The sequence below is a fragment of the Poromitra crassiceps genome (assembly GCF_964638095.1).
Source record: "Poromitra crassiceps genome assembly, chromosome: 10".
Lineage (NCBI taxonomy): Eukaryota > Metazoa > Chordata > Actinopteri > Beryciformes > Melamphaidae > Poromitra > Poromitra crassiceps.
Genome location: NC_139631.1, coordinates 11,473,175 through 11,497,357, shown reverse-complemented (window position 1 = coordinate 11,497,357; position 24,183 = coordinate 11,473,175). Strand labels below are relative to the sequence as shown.

At 44.2% G+C, this 24,183-nt stretch overlaps 1 protein-coding gene across 4 annotated transcripts in view; it reads left to right on the top strand.

Moving 5' to 3' along the window:
* The window catches only part of LOC310783402 (nipped-B-like protein B), a 65,630-nt gene that overhangs the window by 22,122 nt on the left and 19,325 nt on the right, over positions 1-24,183 (top strand). For 2 of the 4 annotated variants that reach the window (XM_083644263.1, XM_083644262.1), the window contains exons 8-27: positions 913-1,061; positions 1,785-1,875; positions 2,153-2,374; positions 2,728-2,985; positions 3,113-3,288; positions 4,840-5,050; positions 7,358-7,534; positions 13,436-13,612; positions 13,902-14,063; positions 14,284-14,384; positions 14,520-14,606; positions 18,007-18,238; positions 18,473-18,624; positions 18,804-18,884; positions 19,095-19,195; positions 20,129-20,258; positions 21,460-21,542; positions 21,928-22,060; positions 23,514-23,657; positions 23,973-24,059. In XM_083644263.1, coding sequence (XP_083500389.1) covers positions 913-1,061; positions 1,785-1,875; positions 2,153-2,374; positions 2,728-2,985; positions 3,113-3,288; positions 4,840-5,050; positions 7,358-7,534; positions 13,436-13,612; positions 13,902-14,063; positions 14,284-14,384; positions 14,520-14,606; positions 18,007-18,238; positions 18,473-18,624; positions 18,804-18,884; positions 19,095-19,195; positions 20,129-20,258; positions 21,460-21,542; positions 21,928-22,060; positions 23,514-23,657; positions 23,973-24,059 — 2,954 coding nt within the window. Of the gene's footprint in view, positions 1-912; positions 1,062-1,784; positions 1,876-2,152; positions 2,375-2,727; positions 2,986-3,112; positions 3,874-4,839; positions 5,051-7,357; positions 7,535-13,435; positions 13,613-13,901; positions 14,064-14,283; positions 14,385-14,519; positions 14,607-18,006; positions 18,239-18,472; positions 18,625-18,803; positions 18,885-19,094; positions 19,196-20,128; positions 20,259-21,459; positions 21,543-21,927; positions 22,061-23,513; positions 23,658-23,972; positions 24,060-24,183 lie in introns of all 4 variants that reach the window. The other 2 variants (XM_083644261.1, XM_083644260.1) reach the window with 1 other exon arrangement.

The following is a 24,183-nucleotide window of genomic DNA, read 5'->3' as shown; positions in this document are numbered from 1 at the left end:
CAGTCAGGAGTGTGTGTCTGTGTGTTGAACATTGATCACTGTTTCCCAGGCATTTCATTTAGTCAGCGGCGAGCTCAGTTGCTTTGTTCAGGTGTTAAATTATCGTACGCTATTTAATCTAATGAGAAAAGCATTGGCTAACTTCGCACCGTTAGCTGACTGTTATTCATAGTATTCTGTTACATCATCACTTGGCTATCTTCGTAGGACAATAACAGGTGATTACAATCAAATGACAAAGACAGCCAATGAGCTGTGTGTATTGTAAAGTGCCATATTGGTAGGAAATGAATGTGAGATCATGGGAAAACTGAGTACTCCCATCTGATTACTGCTAGGTTTGCAAAGCAATTATAAATGGTTACCCCATCATCACATCGTATATTAGGCTAACGTAAACTCTTCCTCTGAGTTTGTGTCAGCACCTGCAGCCTGACTTGACGTCTCTCTGAACAACACTATGCACTGCATGTGCATCATAGGTGCAAACTGCTTGACAGAATGAAAACTACATTGGTGAGAAATGTCGAGTTTAAACACCAGCTTATGCTGTGTTCCAAAGATAATAGCACTTTCCATTAGGAAAAGTTCACCGACAGTCTTGGCAAAATAAAAATCAAATGGATGGGTTAAGCATTTATTGTAAACCTTTACTGTTGTAGAACAAAATAGATACAATTGGATAAAGCTTACGTACATACATCATTTCATATTGGGCAAAGAAAATCTAGGGTTGAGAGTAGTCAGAACAAAATTCTCTAATAACACTCTGTGTCAAGTACGTGCTTGATGATCTCTTTTGATGAAGCAAATGGATCTAATCATTTCCTGATTTTTTTCCCTTCTTTTTACTCCCATCCATTTTGATGAATGGATGCTTTCATGTGGCATCTTCTACACTTGACCCGGCAGTGTCTGTGGCGAGCCCCATGGTTCCAGGTGGCATCAGGAACATCCATGAGGGCAAGGTGTCGGGTCAGATGGCCAACACTGCCAACCACCACCCAGAGAGACATGGCACTGAGGACTACATGAACATAGTACATCGACTGGGCAATGAGGTAAGACCGTCATACTGTAGAAATGAATGAATACATGATAAATATACTACCTAAACTTGCCAATAGGGCTGTCAAAGAAAAACATTACAAAAGTGTAGGCTACTACTGTAATGCTGACTGGATAAATATGGGGGAGGAAACAATGTTTATGTTAAAATAAGATTTTTTTTTAATGTTCAAATAGTAGTTAAGTACCGGTAGTAGTTATAGTAGTAGTAGTTATATAAGCTCTTTCTGGATGTATTGGTTTGACTTGAAAAATTAAATTAAATAAATAGTATTTGAATATCTTCGATCAAATAGGTTTTGTTTAGCGGGAATATTCAAATATGTTTTTGGGCCAATTTTGACAGCCCTACTTGCCAACAAGGTAAGAATGAGAAACAAAGAAAAGCATTCACATCCCGCTCCATAACCCTTCCAAGCCTGTCAATGTGCACAACAATGAAATGCTGGGGAACAAACATTTAGTACATTTTCACATTATGTTCATTAAGTAGCTCTTTTATTGCTGGATTACCATCACACATGACACTGTTGCCTGAATCATCTATTGAGGTGGCTAAAAAGTGACAAGTATTTTCAAAGACTGTTGACTGTTTTCACCAAGTTCAATGGCCTGCCTGTTAGTTCTGTAAAGAATTTTTTGCAGCAAAACTTTGGTGAAATTTGAGTTTAAGGCTCATGCTTGGTAGCTAACCTCGGTTTTGTATGTGTGTCCAGGAGGGTGACTCCGCCATGAGGAACGCATCCTTCTCTCTGAGGTCTCCCCAGTCCGGCTGCTCCCCAGCAGGGAGTGAAGGTACACCCAAATGTAAGGAGACAGGGGGGGCGGAAAATGGGACTAGATTGCATAGCCTCTTGTGCTGTAAGCCTCACAGTCTGCATTTCACAACAACAAAGTAGTTTGATGCTATCAGGCCAAGTACTGCCGTTGATCATTTAGGGGCCTTCTTCCTTTAGGAAAAGATGGCAGAGAATTAGAGTGGAATGCTTTCAGTTCAGACGTCATCACAGTGTTAGACCTGGGTTCATCCACATTTTTTTCATGCCTTGTAAGACCAATTTCTTTTCTCTTTGCTTCCTCTCAGCGGGCTCTCGTCCGCCGCTGATGCTGCAGTCGCCACCTCCCTATGCGGCCTCACCGCGGGAGGGTGCACCTGACCACAAACAGCAGCTTCAGCAAAGGAAGAAAGGCCTGGCGGTGAAAGAGGAGAAAGATATGTACGACATTGTCAGCTCTCCCAACAAGGACTCCACCAAACTCACCCTCAAGCTGTCCAGGGTCAAGTCCAACGAGTCCGACCCCCCAGGTAAGGTGCTTGCTAAACTGAATGTGAATGGGTGTAATGAAGATTTTGAATTTTGAACTGATGTCCATAGCTATAATCTATCAACATTTTCCATTGGGTTCCTACGCCTCAAGTTTCACATTTCTCATAAGTACCTATTAAATTATACGTACTTAGTAAATGACATGGTCATAAAAAAAGAAAAGACAACAAATAGAAAACAAAGATAGAGCCTTGTCATTCAGAACCCTTGAATCCCTTGAATGTCACCATCTAACCTTCCATTGATTGTCTCTATTTATTGTCTAAACTAAGAAATGCCTTTAAAACAACATTTTAACCCCCTTTTTTTCCTTTATTTTTTAATACACCAGGCGACATGGTGCCAGGCATGGACCAGAACTCTGACAACATGGAAGCAGAACTGGGCTTCCAGCATGTGCCTGTTCTCCAGCAGAACCTGGGAGCCCGCCAGCAGCAGCAGCAGCCATCCCAGCAGACAGGTGGCGCCAGTGGCCTCCAGCCTCCCTCCTCCCCTTACGATGAAGCAGAACTAGATGCCCTGGCTGAAATTGAAAGGATAGAACGAGAGGCGGCCAGCGAAAAGTGTTCTAAGGAGGTGCAAGACAAAGGTGTGTAAGAAATGCATATGGGGCTAAGAAACTGAACTGTAACTGCTGCATGTAGAAATTCAGAGGTTTTCCTTGTGTATGAATTTGTGGTTTTACCTCTGTTTTTATCTCCCAATTCTCTTTCCAGACAAGCCCTTAAAAAAGCGAAAGCAGGACTCTTTCCCCCTGGAACCAGGTGCAGGTGGGCCAGGCGCCCCCACAGGAGCTCCAGGTAGTGGATCAGCAGGAGGGGGCAACGCCGGCAAGCTGACCCCGCAAGAGGCCACCGCGGCTGGGAACGGAGCCAGCCGCCCTCCCCTCATGGTGAGCATCGACCTCCAGCAGGCAGGCAGAGCTGACGGCCAGCTAGACCCCTGTCTGGCCGCCCCTATTCCAGCACTCGAGGCCCAACGCTGGCCCGAAGACCCAGCTAGTGGACCTGCTGCAGTGGAAGGTTCTGACACTGTTTTGCGGTTGAACCCAGACGGCCGGCCGGAAGTGATCAAGAACCGGGTGGATAAACACGATGGCAGGCGAGAAGGTCGGGAGTCAACAAAGCACCGACATGATGGGAAACCTTCCTCCGACCGACGGGGAGAGACACCAAAGTCGTCAAACCGCACATCAACCGAGCATGGACGAGACAGGGACAGAGACTCTGACCGAGAGAGGAGGCATCGGAGTGAGACTGGAGGTCGGGACCCACACTCACCCGATCCACGCTGCCGAAGTGACAGAGACAAGTCTGGGTTCCGATCTTCTTCCACTGGAGATCCTGGTCGGAGTAGCAGCAGACAAGATGTGTCCAAACCAGCTTCCTCTGCTTCTGGTCCCAAGATTCCGGACTCCTTCCCTGCTCATCTCCTGGGAGGGCAGAGTGGCACGCTGAAGAACTTCCAGATCCCTAAGGTGATCTGGACTGACCCAAACCCAATACCTACCCACCTACCAATCATTCAACCGTCACTACCTGAAATTTCACAAAACCAAATCACACCACTGCTCACTTGCTTGTTTTTATTTTGAATCATTGCCATCTGTAAGCCTTTTGGTTATCCCAGGGATGGTTTTTATAATTATTTAATGAATACATTAGAATTATAACTCAACATCTGTTTGTAATAGATGGAAATGGTTTAATTGTATTTGTTAAATTGTAAGTCCTACTGATTATAGCCAAAAGCAAGATCCTTAGCTCTTTGTAACCAAAAAGATGTTGTATACTACAGTAACATAATCACTAATCTATTATGGGGTATTAGGGCCATTAAAGGTAAAACAAACATACTCAGAATTTTCTCTGAGATTTTAAAGTCATACATTTGTGAGAAAAAAATGCAGAAATCCTCTGACAGTCACAACAATTTATATATATATATAACAATATATATATATACACATACTGTGTGTGGGGCTAGGCTACCTGGCCTGTGTGGCACTGTGCCCTGCCTTACCGTAGCTCTGCCGCTTTAAAATCTAACAATCCAATTTTTTTCTTGTCAATTTGTGGGTTTTTTCTTGTATATTTACCACTTTAATCTCATAGAATATCTGATGTTATTTCTTGTAAATTTACGATTTTAATCTAGGAAATCGAGTTTCTCTCTCACAATATTACCCTCTTCCCATCTATTTTTTTTTTTTTTTTTTTACCTATAATGGCCCTTATACGCAGTGTACTAATCAGATTTTGCCCCCCCCTGAGAGCGTCATGATATCAGTTTGACCCAATGTTTACACAGTTGTTTATTACCTTAGTTCTTTTCTGGTTTGGAATCAAAGCTCATATCTTTAAAAGCCCAAAACTTTGAAGTGTGAGCATTGTCAGAAAATACCCCCCGAATCCTCTCCTCACCCCTTTCCCCCTTCTTTCAGGTAAAACGTGATAAGGATGGCAGTGGGTCAACAGAAGGGCAAATGTGGGGCCAGCCCAAGGTGAAACTGGAGAGGTTGGGTTTGGTGCAGGACTTTGAGAAGAGACCTAAGCCTGTGGTGGTGCTGAAGAAGCTCTCCATTGACCAGGTCCAGAGGATCATCCGACACAGCAAGTCTGGCAGGAACAGGTTCTCAGTGAAGTCCAGCAAAGGTAAGGACAAGGTTCAATTTTGCTCATTTCTTGCCACTTCTATTACAGACCTTTTTGACTCTTGTCACTCTTGTGTCTCTCTCATGCACTTGGAACAGCGGGGCCAACCTTATAAAAGTGAATGTCTATCACTGACTGACTAACTGGCGCCCCACTAGTGAGTTAGCACCAGAACGCTCACCACATATCAGTTATCACGGTGGAGAGTAGAGGATTGACTGCCAGCTAAAGCCCCCCCTCCAGTTTATTTAGTAATGTTTTAGAGATTTCATAACACTGTCGTAACATGATTGAGAAACTTTCTGAATCATGTCCCGACAGTGTACTTAGTCACACTGTTCGCCAAATATTTTTCTACAAATAACTTAATTTTGTGCTCAAGTTCAAAAAGTTAATTTAGGTGCTACAGTGGAACGATGACGTATGACTCAATGGAACGCTATAGTCGTACGTATGACAATTTGATTCTGAGTGAGGACGAGCTGACATGCTAACTAGTTAGCTAGCTGTTAGCTCGTTAGCTAAGCCTGCTGCTGTAACCACGTTAGCCGGGCTCAAAACTCCACTGAGTGGCCAAATCATTAGCTTGTTAACCTTTACAAGTCATGCTCTTTCCAACAGAGGCATCAGGTTTGAAATCTGTTGGCCGGTTGTTGATATCTCAGCAATTATGGGGCTATTCCTTGCAGCTATGCTACGGAGGAATGCTGTTTCCACCTAACTTGCGCTGTTTTTCTGGCCGTATTTCCTTGGTGTATTCACCTTATGTTCCAACACAGGGGTCAGCCAGTTACTTCCTGTTGTGTTTACACTTCCTGTGACAGTACAGTACTAGTGACCAGGGCGTCATCATTCAGAAACCACGCCCAAAACGGGGGGAAACAAAAACTCCCCCACCAATCCTGGCGTTCTCCTATGACACATGTTGCACACAAAGATCATATAATATGGAAGATGAACACTCCAACTTACTTCCTTGACAGCTAGATCCACATTTTTCTTCTCGCCAATTCTCAATGGCTACTTTATGCAGTTTCTCTATGATTGATTTGTGGGAATCTAGCCAGGGCACTGGAGTTTAGGGCTGTCAATCTTCCTCAATAATCCAATTCGATTTTCAGTCCTTTTATTATTTTAATATTCGATTTTTAATCATCTTTTAATGAATTTTTAATTTTACCTATAGACTTATATAAAGCCTAATCAGCATGTTGTTGTTATGTACCGTTCTGTCCACTAGAGGGCAGTCCAACCACTCAAATGTCCCGTTGTAACCTGCTACTTGTGCTCCCGGTGCAGGGAGATACTCTGGCAGACTACTGCAAAGCATTATATTATATTATATTATATTACCGTAAATTTCGGACTATAAGCCGCGGCTTTTCCCCCGTTTTTTGGCCCTGCGGCTTATATAACGGTGCGGCTTATCTATGGATTTTTTCGGGAAAAAAACAAAAAAAAACGGAATTCTCTCTTTTTTAGCACTCTTTCTAACTATAAATCCACTTCTGTTTTAATTTCCTCTCTTGCCCTCTTTTCACCACACCGCGGACACTGTGTGCACTGTAAAAAAAAACACAGGTGGTGTTGTGTTATGTTGTTTTGTTGAAATGTTAATAAATGGGAGCTTCCTCAAACAGCCATCTCTTTCCCGACAATCCCCTCTGTGCATGAACCCTTACATATGGTAATTAAACATTAAAACACAATAAAAAAAAACATTAAAACACCTGCGGCTTATAGTCCGGTGCAGCTTATATATGTAACAAACAGGCAATTTTGCTGCTGCGGCTTATACTCCGGTGCGGCTTATAGTGCGGAAATTACGCTATATTATATTATATTATATTATATTGTGATTCCAGACTGAGAAAGTGCATCACAGAAAGTTACTCACATGTGACAACATGATTTGCACGCTTGTTAGCCAAGGCAAGACGGACGTGATTTGCAATAGAAAAATAATAATAACAACAATAAAATAATAATAAATAAAAAAACTGGAGTTACACCCCTACTCTTGCGAAGAGTGCCGATGGGAAGTTCAATGACCAAAGAGAGTCAGGACCTCGAGAGGGAAGAGCACCTCCTACTGGTCCTCCAACACCACTTCCAGTCCCATCCAAGCACTAACCACAGCCAGACCTGCTCAGCTTCCGGCTTTGTTTTCCTTGTCTTGTTGTTTGATATGTTGATTACTTTTCAGTGACATTCTTTTCCTAACCACAAGTAACTCTCTATAAACAGTTATGCCAACCAACATTGTGTTTGTATGTTTACCAAAGATGCCACGTGTCATTCCTTCAGGTGGCATGGACCCGTCAGTTCTGAATGAGCTGCCTCCGGAGCTGCTGGCGGAAATAGAGTCTACCATGCCGCTGTGCGAAAGGGTCAAGATGAACAAGAGGAAACGAAGCACTGTCAACGATAAGCCCAAGTATGCCGAGGTCAGCTCGGATGAAGACTATGACGCCAATGGAGAATGTGAGTTTTTGGATAAGACTTAGTTCTCTTCCAGAGTTTAGTAGTGAAAATGGTTAAAATACTGTCCAACTTTTGTTACAGTTGAAAGCATAATAAAGCTGAAAGCACAAGTGAAATATTTGTTATGCCTCCAAGTGAAATCTTTTGAATCCCTCCACCGGCGATAGCCGTGGCCGGAGGCATTACGTTTTCGGCTTGTCTGTCCGTCCGATGCTCGTTAGCGTGATATCAAGGAATGCCTTCACGGAATTTCTTCAAATTTGGCTCAAGCGTCCACTTGGACTCAAATTATTATAATTGTAAAATAATGAAAGTAAAAGTTCTTGAGTCAGAGGGTTCAGCTTACTTGAATATTTAATATGCTGTAATGTTTCATGAGAGGAAGAGGAAGCATCAAGGGTGCATGCATGGATGATACAGTTCTTTGAAGAGGAAGAGATTTATACGGTCTTGATGTGGCGCAATGACGCACCGAGAGCTGACATACTAGATAATAAGTTAGTGCTGTTACATTGTACAGTACAGTAAGCTGTGGTACAGAGATTACATGTTGTGTGATGAGACAGTTACATTGCTGACATCAGGACAGTTTGTGACAGATTAGGAGGACAGAGTTGTACAGAGTTGAAAAGTCTGTGAATGTTAAGGATAGATGTGCTTATGAAAGTATATACAGGGTTCCCACGGGTCCTTGAGATCATTGAAAGTATGTGAATTTGAAAAAAGAAATCAAGGCCTTAAAAGTTTGTGAAAATAGCTGCCTCCTGCAGCTGACTTCATTCACCACATAGTCTGCCAGTCTGACCAGATTATTATTTTTTGTTTTAGTTTTGGTCCAAGTGAGATGTTCTATGGTCTCTACTGATTCTAAATATAGCTGACTCACTTGGTTTGACCAAATTAAAGGTATACTATGCAATTAAAAAACACTATATACACTCATACAAAAGTTTTCCCCTCAAAATCATTACTTCTGACCCATAGAATTGTGTGGTGGTGTGTTTATGTGCAGAGACGCTGCCCCCACTGTGTGTATTTTCATGTTTCTACATTGTTTTGATGTGTTCTGCAACTTCTGTGTTATCTGGCCGAGCGAGGTTGACAATAAATGGGGAGAGCGAACGGCGCAAATTTGGTGAAATGCAGGGATTAAACTTTTTTCTCATAGCTTTAGCATAAATAAACACACACATACCTCCAAACAGCTCGCAAAATCCTCTGGGAAGGAACCGCAATTCCTTGTTCCAGTCCACAGACTCCATTCTGCTGAGGTGATCCGCTCTGAGCTGATGTTATTGGCTGGGTGCTACACACCCCCACGTTGGGCTCTGAACATGTTGCAGCCCAGAAACGTCCCAAACAGAGCAAAACAATATGAAACTACAGGCAAGGGGCAGTGATTTAGAGGGGAAACTTTTGTATGAGTGTACGTATGTAATGTTTTTTAATGAAATAGTTGCGTAGTATACCTTTAAACTATTTTTATAAGCATTTTATGAAATGTACTGTATATGGAAAAATGAATGGCAGATAAAAGCCTTTGGTGCGGACAACATCAGTTCTCTCTGTCTGTCTTTCTCTCTCACGCACACACAAGATGCTCTGCTCTGCTCACACCTTTCAGGGCCAAAACGTCAGTGGAATGATTTGCAGAAGATAGAGTACTTTACAGCATACCTACTGGAAAAAAGGATCTTTCTTTTAGGGCCAGACTGAGACCTCTTGTCAGGATCTGTACAGCTTTGAATTTGGCCGCATTTTGTTGCGCTGCTGCCTGGTCCTGGCTGCCCTCTGCTTCTCACAGGTGCACGTTTTTAATTTGGAGCTTCATTCCACATGACAGAACATGATAAATGTCTATGTAGTACTTTTTTTTTTTTTTTCTTGGTGGAAACCGGGACAATTTGGTAGTGTGTGTTGAGAACGGAACCTTTCATTGTCCAGAGAGATATTTGTCGGGACTCTGGATGGCCATCCTGAAATTGGGACTGTCCCGGTCAAACCGGGATGTCTGGTCTCTTCTACATTCTTCCAATAGATACAGTCTGTACTTCACACCCACAGAGCCTGGTCAAAGGAAGCCGGGGGGGGGGGGTTAGCGAGACTAACCACAGCTAAATGTCCGCTAGCGTTGATGCTAATACCAGAGCTAAAACTCCGCTAACATTGATAGTAAGTATAGTTAGCATTGATGCTATCAGACTTAGCTGTGATAGAAGCACATGCTACTCAGCTATCGTCATTACCTGGCTTACTGCTGCTTGCTAGTAATGTTAATTCCATGGCCAGAATTTTTTTTTTGTCGCTAACGACGTTAGTCTCTTTTCTCTAGGAGGGTCTGAAAGAAAAGGTGTCCATAACCTTATGTGAGGCAGAGCCAGACAGACCCAGTCGGTGCAGTGTTGTTGGAGCAGGGGAGGGGAGGGCCTGACTGACTGGAGGAGAAAGGACTGTATGCAGAGTAATTTATAGACCGACAAGCGTAACAGCTCAAAACTATTCTCGGTGGTTAACCTGACATCACTACCACGCTTGTATTGGTGACTACCTTGAGGGCTGTCGGACTGAGAGACTAAATTAGAAATCCGGACCGTGAGGACAGTTGAGGAGCTCTGGAGCTTCTTCTTTTTTAACCTTTATACGATGTCACCGATAAAACCGGTGTTCTCACGTGTTTATGACCTGGTGTGAAAATGTCCACACCGTGGCATCCCTACAATGCCGGTGATTGGAGAAATACAAGCGGACGTCCGCTCGTATTTCTCCAATCACCTGCCTTTAGGTGGGACAACCCCCTATTATTGGTCATTATTTTCCCTTTCCGTTTTGACCAACTTTCCCCTGCATGAAGTACAGACGAGTAGGCAGAAGCATTTGAAAATTGCGTGAGCCAATGCATCTGTTTCATGAGACTAAGCTCACTGTGACCATATATCAGTCCCTTCCATCAAGGAAGGGGGCGAGGCTAGGTAAAAGGGGCCATAGCTAAGGATAGGAAGGTTCAAGAGAGTCTGGGTTCAAGGGGTGGGTAGAAGGAGTGGGTAGGAGTGGCTAGGGGGATGGGAGGGGGTGGAGAGTCAAGGAAGGGAGCGGGGCTGGGGGAAAGTGTGACGTCTCTACGCGTCAGGTAAGGCCCATGGTTCCCATCGGGTGGCGCCGGTGGGATTTCGACACCATCCATGGCCTTTCACACCCAGGTGGGAAGTCGTCTGCAAAGCTGGTGGCTGCGAAGTTCATCTGGCCTGGACTAAAGAAGGTCGTAAAGGACTGGGCTAGGTTGTGTGTGGCCTGCCAGCGTGCTAACGTCCCATCATCACACCAAGGCCCTCTTGGCCCCGTTCCTAGTTCCTGAGAGGCGTTTCGACCATGTCAACGTGGACTTGGTGGGACCCCTTCCCCCCTCCCACGGGTTCACCCATCTCCTCACCATGGTGGACAGGACCACCCGGTGGCCGGAGGCTGTTCCGTTGTCATTGACTACATCTGCAGAGGTGGCCAAGGCCTTCATCAGGTCCTGGGTCGCCCGGTTCGGCACACCAGCCGACCTCACCTCCGACCGGGCCCCGCAGTTCTGGTCTGAACTCGAACGCCATGGCAGAGGGGCTAGGCACGAAGCTCCATTGTACCACGCCATACCACGCACTGGCTAATGGACTGTGCGAGCGGTTTCATCGTTCCATGAAGGCCGCCCTTCGGGCCAGCCTCACGGACAGTGGCTAGCTTCACCTGCTGAGTTTGGTCTACGGCCAGCCACTGCGGGTTCCGGCGGACGTCATTACTAACGCTGCGACTCCCTGGTCCGCCACCTGCAAGCGGGCTGCACTTCTGAGCCTGGCCAAGACCTTTGTCCCCGTCCCTACTTCGAGGCACGATGTGGCTCAGGTCCACGTCCCTTCGGACCTGCTGTCAGTGAATTATGTTTTCATCCAGCACGACGCACATCGACCGCCCCTGCAGCCCCTTTACGATGGCGCCTTCTGTGTTTTGGAGGTGGGGGCCAAGTACTTTGTGGTGGACATCGGGGGGAAATCAGAGCAGGCTTCGGTGGACCGCCTCAAGCCGGCCCATTTGGACTTAGACAAACTGGTGTAGGTGGTGCTACCCCCTTCAGTCCCACCCCCCGCCGGGTCTCCTCCTGACCCCTCTCGGCCACTGTTTAGGACCGTGGGACTGTTCCTTTGAGCTGTTACAGTCGGATTATCCGCCCTCCATGCTGTTGACTGTTGTTGGGGTTAAGGTGAATTCTGGGGGGGGGGGGGGGGGGGGCATGTGTGGTGGTCCCAAAGCAGAGACAATGAAAGACATTCACCTTATTGCCCGCAGGCCCTTTAAGAGATGAGAGTAAGCAGGCCTCGCCGCATTTAAGTACGCGGGTTTCCGGGTTGGTGGTTGACATGGTTAGCCGGGTTACGGTAACAAGCAATGCATAGCATGTAATGTGTATAGCTGGAGTATTGCAATAAACATACAGTGGATCCAGACATCATTCCACAGTCTCTTAAAATAGACCAGTTGGCTCCCGCAATTTTCAAATGCTTCCGCCTACACGTCTGTACTTCAAGCGGGGAAAACTTGGCCGACGCGGAAAGGGAAACTCGGGAAAAATAATGAGAATAATGATGATAGGGGGATGTCCCGGATGTCCCGCCTAAAGGCAGGTGATTGGAGAAATACGAGCGGATGTCCCGCCTACTTCCTTTGCCCAGGCTCTGTGGGCATGACACTGTATGTATATGATGCATTCACAGAATGTAGAAGAGACCGTCTGGCTTGAGAGACTAGGGGAAAAGAGGCTGTAGCTAGGGATAGGAAGGTCGTAGAGAGTCTGGATTCGAGGGGTGGGCTAGGGGGATGTGGGTGGTGGGAGGCGGCCTGAGCAGTGAGGGGGCAGGGCTAGGCAAAATGGGCTGTAGCTAGGGATAGGAAGCTTGTAGAGAGTCGGGGTATGAAGGGTGGGTAGGGGGAGAGGCTAGTGGGATGTAGGTGGTGGGAACGGGGTGTGGTTAGGGGAAAGGGGCCATAGTTAGGGATAGGAAGGTCATAGAGAGTCGAGGGGTGGGTAGGGGGAGTGGCTGGGGAGATGTTTTTGGTGTAGCGGTAGGACCATTTTCTATGTTACTATATAATACTAATATTAGCCGTGTTGTTGAGGTACCCCCAAACATTGCCTAAAGGTGCCATAAGTCTGAATGCCCACACCACTGCGCTGTGGGCTTCAGGGTATTGGTACTTCTATGATTCTGGACAGACATGGATGTAGACTGCAACTTGATTTGTTGTTGGAAGCAAACAACCGCGAGGCGCTTACGGTATTTGTTTATTCCTAGTTTAGAATACTGCTCATACTATTTTCTACAACAACAAAAACATCTACAATACAATCTTGCATATTTTTGAAGGCGGAAGTCCTGGACATGTTTTTGTTTCAGGGGAAAAGTGACTGGGGTTTTAGAATGGGGATTTCGCTTAAGTGCATAAAATAAGGTCTGTGGTGTGATTTAAAAAAATCATAAACTGATTCACAGTTTATAAATCATACACCTGATTCACCTTTGTGAAGATTATCCTGCTGAACACAAATTACCCCTCCCATAAACTTTTGTTAACCACAGACCTTATTTTATGCATTTATGTGAAATCCCCATTCTAAAACCCCATTCACTTTTCCCCTGAAGCACCAACATGATACTTCCAGAGAATCCGGACTCATTCCTGCGGTCCTCTATTTGAACTGCTGACTAATTTCAATGAATTTGGATGGCAATTGAGATGGTTTCATTTCTGGTCACCAACTCACTGTAGATGTGAGTTAGTAGCTGTCTTAACGGTTTTATTATTAGATTCCTTGGGTCCATTTGTTTGGAATTTGCTTTTTATCTGACTTTTTTCTTATGCCTACAGCTACAAGAAAGCGACAGCGGCGAGAAAAAGACAAGGCCTGGGACTTGGAGGAGAGGGAACGCCGGGGTTCAGGCGAACTTCGGAGAAGTGGGGGGCAGCGGGACAGTCGGCGAGGCTCAGGGAGTCGCTACCGGGACTCGTCCGAGGAAGATTCACCACCTCCCAGCATGAGTGAAGGTCTATTTAACGCCATTGTACAATTTAGCAACAATAATTAGGCCCACTTTATGCATTTACTTTTTATCAATTTCAGTCGAATTCTGGAATATTCCATGTTTTACACTTTATTCCATTTTTATTACCGAATTCCATGATTCCATCTGCATTTTCTGCATTGTGGAAATCATAGGGCCCTACTAACCCTATAGCACTTGCTCTGGCACAGAAGATAAAAACAACATGATCCAAAAGTAAAAAATAAACAAAACAAAGAATAAACACTGAAGATACAAATTGTCTTCCTCAGTTGCCAGAAAAATTAAGATGAAGGAGAAGCAGAAGAAAAGGAAAGCCTATGAACCTAAGCTGACCCAAGAAGAGCTGATGGACTCATCAACATTCAAGAGGTTCTTAAACAGCATTGACAACATACTGGAGAATCTGGAGGATGTGGACTTCACTACTATGGGTAAGTATCTAATCTGATTGACCTTCCACTGCCACCATAATCAAATGTTGGTATATATTAAATATTGGTTCTAGATTTTCCTGAATTATGTTGTATGTTGTTGATGATGATGTGAGCCTATTTTTTCTTCACCATTGGCCATAGTTGTTTTTTCTCCCCAAAACATTATTGACTTACGGTAACTTAATATTTTCACTGTATATTTGTTTTCTAATGGCAGATGATGATGAGATCCCTCAGGAGCTACTGCTGGGTAAACACCAGCTGAATGAGCTGGGCAGTGAGTCCGCCAAGATTAAGGCCATGGGCATCTCCAGCAGGGTACTATATACATCATATATATCAATATTTGTATCTGGCCCAGTACAGTTGAACTGTTTTGGGTGTTTGTTGCCCCTTGTCCAGCATTGCTGCTTCAGATGTAGGTCTAAGTGTCATTGTTCTCTGTTATCCCAGATCCCTTCAGACAAGCTGGTGAAGCTGCTGAACATCCTGGAGAAGAACATTCAGGACGGTTCCAAGCTCACCACCTTGATGAACCATGTGAGCTCTCTTACAATTCACGTGTTAAAAATGGTGTTTTACCAGCCTGGGAACCTGAAGCTTGTATCATTTGCTGTGGCAGCTGCGTCTGGCCGCCTTCCTGTTTTAGACACATTTCCACCCGGCCTGAAAATGGCCGAGCCAATCACAGCCCTTTGATTACACTAGGGATGTCAACCGATAACCGTTTAACCGATAATCGACCGTTAGAACATTAACCGATTAATACTATCAGTTAAACGGTTAAAAAAAAAAATCACGTCTCCTAAACACATGCAGAGAGAGAGAGAGAGAGAGAGAGAGAGAGAGAGAGAGAGAGAGAGAGAGAGAGAGAGAGAGAGAGAGAGAGAGAGAGAGAGCATGGCCTGAAACCCGACACCTTGCTAATCTCACAGCGTTCAGCGCGCACTGATCAAACAGTAGTTTTTACCGTGTCCTAAAGATGCAGACATGAAGCGGTCTAATTGACGATTGAAAAGTAACAATTAACGTTAGTCTTTACTGTCCAACACATCGCAGTTCGGAGAAATTGTTTCAGAACGGGACAGAGACGGATTGTTTGTAGACTGTATTCATTGACACTTTCAAGGCCGGTGTGAAAGCGGCTACTGACAGCTGCGTGCGACTCGTCTTCATAATGTACCGTAAATTCCGGACTATAAGCCGCGGCTTTTTTCCCGTTTTTTGGCCTTTTTTGGCCCCTGCGGCTTATATAACGGTGCGGCTTATCTATGGATTTAAAAAAAAAAAAAAAAAAAATCTCTCTTTTTTTAGCACTCTTTCTAACTATAAATCCACTTCTGTTTTAATTTCCTCTCTTGCCCTCTTTTAACAACATAACATAACATAACACAACACAGGTAAGCAGAAAGAAAAAGACGAAGCAATCACCGCCATGAATGAGGAAATGACTCACCTGCTGGAGGCTGGAGATACACGGCTTGGGCTAAACTTTTACTCCGTGAAACACTATCGATTAAGTCCGACATCGCTCAGAGGTTTGAGCAGCTTGAAAACAAGTTTGAAAACGTGCAGAAGTCCATCCACTCAATCACTAAAGAAAATAAGGCAACCGTGGCGTGAACAGAGTTTCTAATGCGGAAAAGCGCATCAGCGCACTGGAGGACAAAAACAACACAGTGAGTCCGAAAGTGGATAAAATGCAAAAACAAATCGAAACCCTGCACACGCAGGTTGATGACTTAATCAGCAGGAGTAAAAGAAATAACATTCGCCTGATCAATGTAAAAGAGGGAGCTGAGATTGGTGACATGGACGCTTTCGTGGCAAAATCCTGTGTTACATCCTGGACCTGAAGGAAGGCGAGAAACCACCAGAGGTGGACAGGGCACACCGGGCGCCTCGGCCACGTCCAGACCCCGGCCTGCCACCGAGGGCCATCTTCATCTGCCTACTCCGCTGGCCCGACCGTCAACTCATCCTCCAGGCTGCGGGGAAGAAGCCCCTCACCTGGGAGGGTACGCGCTTTTTCGTCCGGCAGGACCTCTCCGCGTTGGTGCAACAGAAACGCGCAACATACAACAGCATCATCGAAAAGGTTAAAGTCAATGGATATCGCTTTGGCGTACTGTACCCAGCGAGACTCGTCATAACCATTGATGGACAGCGGCGGAACAAGAGCTCAAAGTGAAACTGCCGAATATCTTTTGAGTTGGACTGGTCAATAGTACTGTGAGTAACTAAAATAAAAAAATAAAAAACGGAATTCTCTCTTCTTTAGCACTCTTTCTAACTATAAATCCACTTCTGTTTTAATTTCCTCTCTTGCCCTCTTTTCACCACACCGCGGACACTGTGTGCACTGTAAAAAAAAACAAAAAATACCATTAAAACACCCGCGGCTTATAGTCCGGTGCGGCTTATATAAGAAAAAAATAGTCAACTTTGAAGGTGCGGCTTATACACCGGTGCGCCTTATAGTCCGGAATTTACGGTACACACAGAGCAGAGCCCTCGTCGCGTGTGTGAAGAGAGAGGAATAAGGGGTGAGACCAAAAGCAGGTAAACCACTGTGGGATTAGTGAGGAGAAGATACTGTAGTGATGCTGCGCACTTTGTCAGTGCGCCCTGCAGCCTGGGCTGTCGTCCGCTCAAACACTACTTCACCGGGCAGCTGCGTGTCAATTGACGTGCCTATAATATGCAATGCATGCAGCTCTAAAGTATAGCCTATCGGAGGAATGTTTTTGTTTAGATGGCTGGAGGCTTCAACTTGTTTTTTTCTGCTTGTAGATGTAAAAAATAAACGCTTTCTAATGAAAAAAATCAAGCATTTGTTGTGGTAATTGTTTAATGGGGCACAGACAGTCAAATAGCGCATTTTAATCTTCTCGGTTAACCGACAGTTGTCGGCTAATGAGTGTCGGTTGTCGGTCAAGAAAAATTATGATTTTCGATATCCCTAGATTACACAGCTTTGTTTAATACTCATCTGCTTGGTCAATCACAGCATTCTCTACGTCTATTATTTCTGTATGGCAAACTGTGGCTAGCAGACCATTGCTAACGCTGACGGGCACGCTGTAACAGATCTCATGGCGGTTGGCAAACCAGCTGATCAGTAACGTTAGTCTCTTTACATGTGTTTCAGTCGCTCTGCGCTGTACCACACGTTTCGTTGCTCTGGTTGGTTGAGGCATTTTAGCCAAAGAGTATTGAAGGCAAGAGTCCACACTGGTGCTTTTTTGACAACAGTGCTACTACTATTTTGGCAGGAAAAAACACCACCTTGCACCAATGAGAGAACATCAGAATGTTCATCAAACCATGAAAGCCAATCAGATGTAATCTCCTCCTCCAGGCCAAAATGGCGGATTTGTTGTGCGCTGTTGTAGCAATGGAACAATGTTGTCACTTCTTATCAATGTAAATTCTTTGTTTTGGACTGTGCCCGTTGGTAACGCCTCCTGGACATAGAAATTTAACGGAGAGATTCCAGACCAATTCGCATTTGCAAATGCAGTGAAATGTGAATTGTTCTGGCGATGCCAGTCTAGTGTTTTACATCACTTAGTCAACATGAGACTGTTGTGTGGACTTCTTCAGAGATTCATATCCATACAACAAATTTAAGGATTTCTGTCTGATAACACTGGCAGACAAATGGAAATTGTTGGTACGGTATCAAAATAATTATGAATCAATCATTTCTTGCATCCTTGGCAATGTTGGATTTATATTTCTTTTGTGTTAGCTAAAGTAAGTGATCAAATAATGCTCTCAAAAGCTAAAGAAGCTCTCATTAAAAACACTGCACAAGTGTTTCTTTGCTAGAGTGACTTAAAAAAAAAGATCTAAGGTGGTTCCCAGATTGCAGATGTTAACGACTCCTTGCTGTAAAGAAAAAACAAATCTAAGTGATTTTCCTTTTTACCCGCAGGACCACGATGCCGAAGATGAGGAGAGGCTGTGGAGAGACCTGATCATGGAGAGAGTCACAAAGTCGGCAGATGCCTGCCTGACAGCCCTCAACATCATGACCTCAATGCGCATGCCCAAGGCTGTCTACATAGAAGACGTCATAGAGAGGGTGCTACAATACACCAAGTTTCATCTTCAGAACACACTGTATCCACAATATGACCCCGTCTACAGGGTGGACCCACATGGAGGTGAGGAGAACGCAAGAAAACCTGACTGAAACTAAATTGATTCAGCTTGGGTCTCTGGCAGATGTGTTTTTTTAAGAACCCTGCCAGCTCTGCCCGGGGATATGAGGGGAACTAAGATCCCAGCAAACAGGAAATGATCCCCGATGTCTGGAAATGACAGGGCTCTCTTTCCCAAATACAACTTTCTCCATTACTGTCTGTATAGCCTCTCCCTGTCTAATCTTTTCCATATAGGCGGCTTGTTGAGCTCCAAGGCGAAGCGGGCGAAATGCTCCACACACAAGCAGCGTGTCATTGTCATGTTGTATAACAAGGTGTGCGACATTGTCAGCAACATCTCCGAGCTCCTGGAGATCCAACTGCTCACAGACACCACCATCCTCCAGGTAATAACCAAAGATATTCTTCTGTTGCCTTTTTAACAAGGCAAATAATTGCTTAGAAAGAGGAAATAGTTTGAGTGGGAGCCAACTTCCCCACCTCTGTCTTTCACACTCCCCATTCCCTCCCCCTTCTTTCTCTCATTCCTCATCTCTTTGCGCTCATCTTCCCCTCGTTTCCTCAGGTTTCTTCCATGGGAATTACTCCATTCTTTGTGGAGAACGTCAGTGAGCTGCAGCTGTGTGCCATCAAACTGGTTACAGCGGTAAGCTTTTACCTATCTAAAACATCTACAAGGGTTAGAATGCTAATTCAGTCAGTGTTTGATTGAAGATGCCTTCTTGAAATCCACTGTGTGGGTAGCATACACAGAATCGTTTTTGTGATAATTAAATACTGGCATGATTTTCTGTTCCAGCTTCTGCACAAAACGCTTAAGGGAAAAACTAACCTTCCTATTATTGACCTTCTCCAGGTGTTCTCGCGTTATGAGAAGCATCGGCAGCTGATCCTGGAGGAGATCTTCACCTCCCTGGCCAGGCTGCCCACCAGCAAACGCTCCCTCAGGAACTTCAGGTATTCTGTTTTATTTACCGTATGTATTTGCATGGTTTTTGGGGTTTTGCAAGCAATGGGCCTAAGTGGAGATGCTTAAAGTATGACCTTACTATTTATTATTATTATTATTATTATTATTATTATTATTATTATTATTATTAATATCATCATATTATCATTATTAATATTATAAATTGGGTCTTCTCCAATATGTTCAAGTTACTTATTTCAAATAAAAGTCCTCACACTGTGTAGAGACTTGCTCCCAGGAGAGTTATTGTATGTTTATGTTTCTGATGAAGGTTGCACTGACCGAAACATAAACACACATGAATGAATGAATGAATGAATGAAACCTTTATTGCCCCTCAGGGAATTTGTTATGCACAGGGAGAGCCCAAAAAGAACACAGGCACACATAAAGCACAACATATAAAAATAAAAATATATAAGCATAGAATACATACATCATAAAAAAGCATAAAATTGCATGATCAATAAGGCACAAGGTGCAAGGTGCAAATTCAAAGTGCTAAGAAATCAGCTATGAGCTAAAGCTTGTTAAGCAGCTGAATGCTGCGTGGGACGAAGGATGTAATGCCTCGTTTGGTTTTCATCCTGGGCATACAGTACCTTCGCCCTGAAGGTAAGAGTGCATACTCAGACCATAGGGGGTGCAGTGGATCACCTATGATCTTTTCCGCCAATTTCCTTTCAAACATACATCTACTAGGAGCAAGTCTCTACGCAGTATGCAGACTCTACTTTTTCACAAATTACTTATTTCCCCTCAAGTGAGACTACACTCCCAATGTTGTGTCCAGTCTTTCTTTTCACCCATCGGCCATAAAGATCAATGCCACTCTACTGCCCAGTAAAAACTATATTCATAGTCACCACTAGCCATAATAAGAATGTATCATCTAAAACAATGACCTATGGTGTCCTCAGGCTGAACAGCTCGGACAATGACGGAGAGCCCATGTACATCCAGATGGTGACAGCCCTGGTACTGCAGCTCATCCAGTGTGTGGTTCACCTCCCCAACGACAGGGACACGTTAGACGAGTATGACAGCAAGGTAGGACCACAAGCAAACACACACCAGTGTTGTAGTACTCCAATCCAGGACTCAGACTCCTGTCCAGTTTTCAGGCGTCGTGACTCCACTTGGACACTGGATGACTTGGACGTGGACTCGAGCGTTGATGCATTCGGACTCAGAAGTTGGAGACCAGGACTCAGACTTGCTCATAATAAAGACTTTTTTATAGAAGTTTTGTTTTGTTAGTAGTTGTAATAAAGTCCCTGCTTGGTTAGGCGGACTTCTCCACTCTGTCGCGTGCACGCGCTCACCTGAGCAATTAAGCATCAGATGGGAGCGAGTGCGCTGATGTTCGTCACCACTGCGAGTTTCAATGGACTTTTCCTTTGATTATTTTACTTCTCCTCTTTTTCCTGTGTGCGCGAATGTCCAATCAGAAAGTCATATGTCCTTATGGTAATATTGAGAACGCACTGGCCTGCTCCAGTCTGCGCCTTTCTTGCCGTCGCAAGTTACGAAAAGGCGAGTTTCTTTGCTGGTTTTCAATATAGGGGTCTCTCTCTCAAATGCAACCTTTCTATGATCATGCAATAATTCCAGTAACTGTACTGTAACATTTCTTATTCGTTGCTTTAATACATGTAGCCTATCATTTCTAGAATAAGTCTAATTTCTATAATAACTAGAAGTGCACTTGGAAAGTGCAGACGTCTGCCAAGGCCAATACTCCAGTCTGCTATGATATGCAAATGTTGTGAGTCAAACCTGACACACCCACATCGCCCTAGCCACTCCCCCTACCCACCCCTGGAATTAGGACTCTCTACGACATTCTTATCCCTAGCTACGGGATAAGAAGGTCACACCTCCCCCCCTGCCCCTAGAATGACGAAATTCCAAGTGTGCAGACTCAACTTGGATGACTCGGACTCGACTCCGGTAATTTGGACTCGACTCAGACTCGTCTTTGGTTACTCGGACTTGGACTCAACCACTGGGGACTCGAGACTCCACTCGGACTCGAGATATAGTGACTTGACTACAACACTGACACACACACACACACACACACACACACACACACACACACACACACACACTCCGATACGCCACATACAAATACAAGCTCGTGCTCACATACACAAACATGCATACACTCAGATATACCATTTACAAACACAAGCACATCCACATGGGCTGAGGCTAATTCAGTGAATCCTTTGTTGCTGTTTTCCAGGTAGATCAAGATTTGTTGATAACCAACTCCTATGAGACGGCCATGAGGACAGCACAAAACTTCCTCTCTGTCTTCCTCAAGAAGTAATAACCTCCATGTGCATGCTGCCTTTAAATATGCTACATATACACCGTTTGATTATGATGCTTCAATGTAGCAAAACTCTGCTGTGCCACTTAAACTGGATTCATCAGTGCTATAGTACCACAATTATGTCTCATCATTAGAGAGACGGTGTATTTTTTCCTTTCCTTTACAATTGATGATTAAGTCTGTTACTTCCAAACTAAAGCTTTAAGTTACTCATAGAGGCTGTTTCCGTCATGTTTTGCTACAATATGCAGCTCCCAGGGCCTTTTCCCTGTCGCACAATGTCTGTTTCTTGCCCCTCCCATCCACCATATCTACTCACCACATTGTCTGTTTTTTCCTCCTCCTCCTCCGCCCTTTCCCCTTCCCCTATCCCAGGTGTGGCAGTAAGCAGGCAGAAGAAGACTACCGGCCGCTGTTTGAGAACTTTGTCCAGGACCTGCTGTCTACAGTTAACAAACCAGAGTGGCCCGCTGCAGAGCTGCTGCTCAGTCTGCTCGGCAGACTACTGGTTAGTGTGGCAGTCTCAGAGCTTTGCTAACTGTGACCATGTATATTAAAGTGTTTGCACCAGGCAGTTTACTTAGAAGACCATAACTCTCGTTATGAAGGGCAGTTTAATTAGAAGACCATACTCTCGTTATGAAGGGAGGAGGAAAGATTTCATATATTTTTCTAATCTTGAGAGACATGGGACTTTTTGAAATGGTTTCCAGCTCAATATTTGGAAAGTGATCCTCTTCTTTTGTGCATTCAGTGCAATTTAAGCATTGTTGTTGTAGTTCCTTAAGTAGCCACTAAGGGCATTTTTCATGTTGTGCTTTTTTTTAAGTTTTATTCTACACATACTAAAGTCTTCCAAGTGCAACAGCATTACTTTGTGAAATATTGAAATAAACTGGCCTAAACAGTGTTTTTTTATCATTACCTCCGCCACAGAGTTGGCCGGGCAAAGGGGTTATGTTTTCGCACCTGTTTGTCTGTATGTCTGTTTGTCAGCAAGATATCTCAAAAAGTTATGAATGGATTTGCACAGGTCAAGGGCCAACTTAGAAGTGATTAACTGTCTCTACCTGCACAATCTTTTTATCCACTTGTTTCCTTTTGTTTGTTCTTGATTTTACTATCAGTGCAAATAAATAAACTATAACTAAGTAAACTAAAATTCTCTTGCCAAAAGGGGGTGTGGCAATGGGTGTGTTCAATGACAAAAAGGCATCGAACTTCCAAACAGATTCACGTAACACCATGAAACTGGATCGGTTGATTTGCACGTCAGGTTACAATGCGCACCTAAAATAACATTTCAATATAATTACTTTTTATCTGTTTGGTAATTGTAATAATTTGCAATTGGTTATATATATAAAAAAAAACATCTGCATTTGTGGGGAGCAGTTGTATTTTCCACCTTTGTAATCAAGAGAGAAATTTTACTTAATTCACAACTTGAAAAATCCTCAAGGTACTTTGAAAATCAGCTTTATTGTCCATCTTTTGTAAACAATTTGCCATGACAATTTGCAGGGATGCAATCTCAGGAGTTAACACAGTATCCGCAGCCACATTCAGACACTGTTTCACAAAGTCACCACATGAAAAAGCTCGTCCACCCTTTGCAATCAGTGCAGATATCTGATAACTTGCCTGAGTTGCATTCTGGATAAAAAAAAACGGGGGGGGGAATAAAAAACGAAACAAAAAAAATGTTTTTTTTCCTAAATCCGTGGCCGGCCAAAACAAACGGGGCCCAAATTGGTCAGCACTGCACTAAAGTAAGTTCAACTTGAGAGCATGGTGCAGTGATAGTATCAGTGTGGCTCGCATTTTACTATCTTTTTAAGCATGCCATTGAACGTCTATGTATATGTAGCGTGATATTGTAACTATGGGACAACAGTGTCTTGGTTGCAGACCTCTATTCTTCTGTTCTCCGTGTCTTATCTGTGTCTCTGCTCCCCCAGGTGCACCAGTTCAGTAACAAGCAGACCGAAATGGCTCTCAGAGTGGCGTCTCTCGACTACCTGGGCACGGTGGCTGCCCGTCTAAGGAAGGATGGAGTCACCAGCAAGATGGACCAGAGATCAATTGACCGCATCCTGGCAGAGGTAGAAGAAGGCCTTCACCTCACTTGGCCATTATTTTATGTTCCATCATTACTTCATAGTTTTTCATCACTGATCCATATTCCTTCAAAACCCTGATCCGCCTACATGAAAATTGTTGATATCGCAGAATTAGGAAAAGATTCGGTACAACCTGTACAATCAACGATCTGTTATAATTGTATACTACAGAGTGGCGACTGCATAACATTGAATTGTGGCTCATGCTATGCTGGACCTCTGCCTAACCACCTTGAGAAGAAAATAAAGTTTGGATTCCACATTAATACTGTGAATGGCACATTTACATTCCTATAGACCCCAGGTACTGATGAGACCCAGCAGCTGCAGAAGGCCCTACTGGACTACCTGGAAGAAAACGCTGAGAATGACGCCTCACTGGTGGTGAGTTTACTGCAGACTGAACTCACAGGTGGTCACAAACACCGGTGGAGCTTTGAAAATCCTCAAGTCTATATGCCTGTTCTGAGTGTCTTGGTGTCCTTTATTAATTACATTTAATTGAATC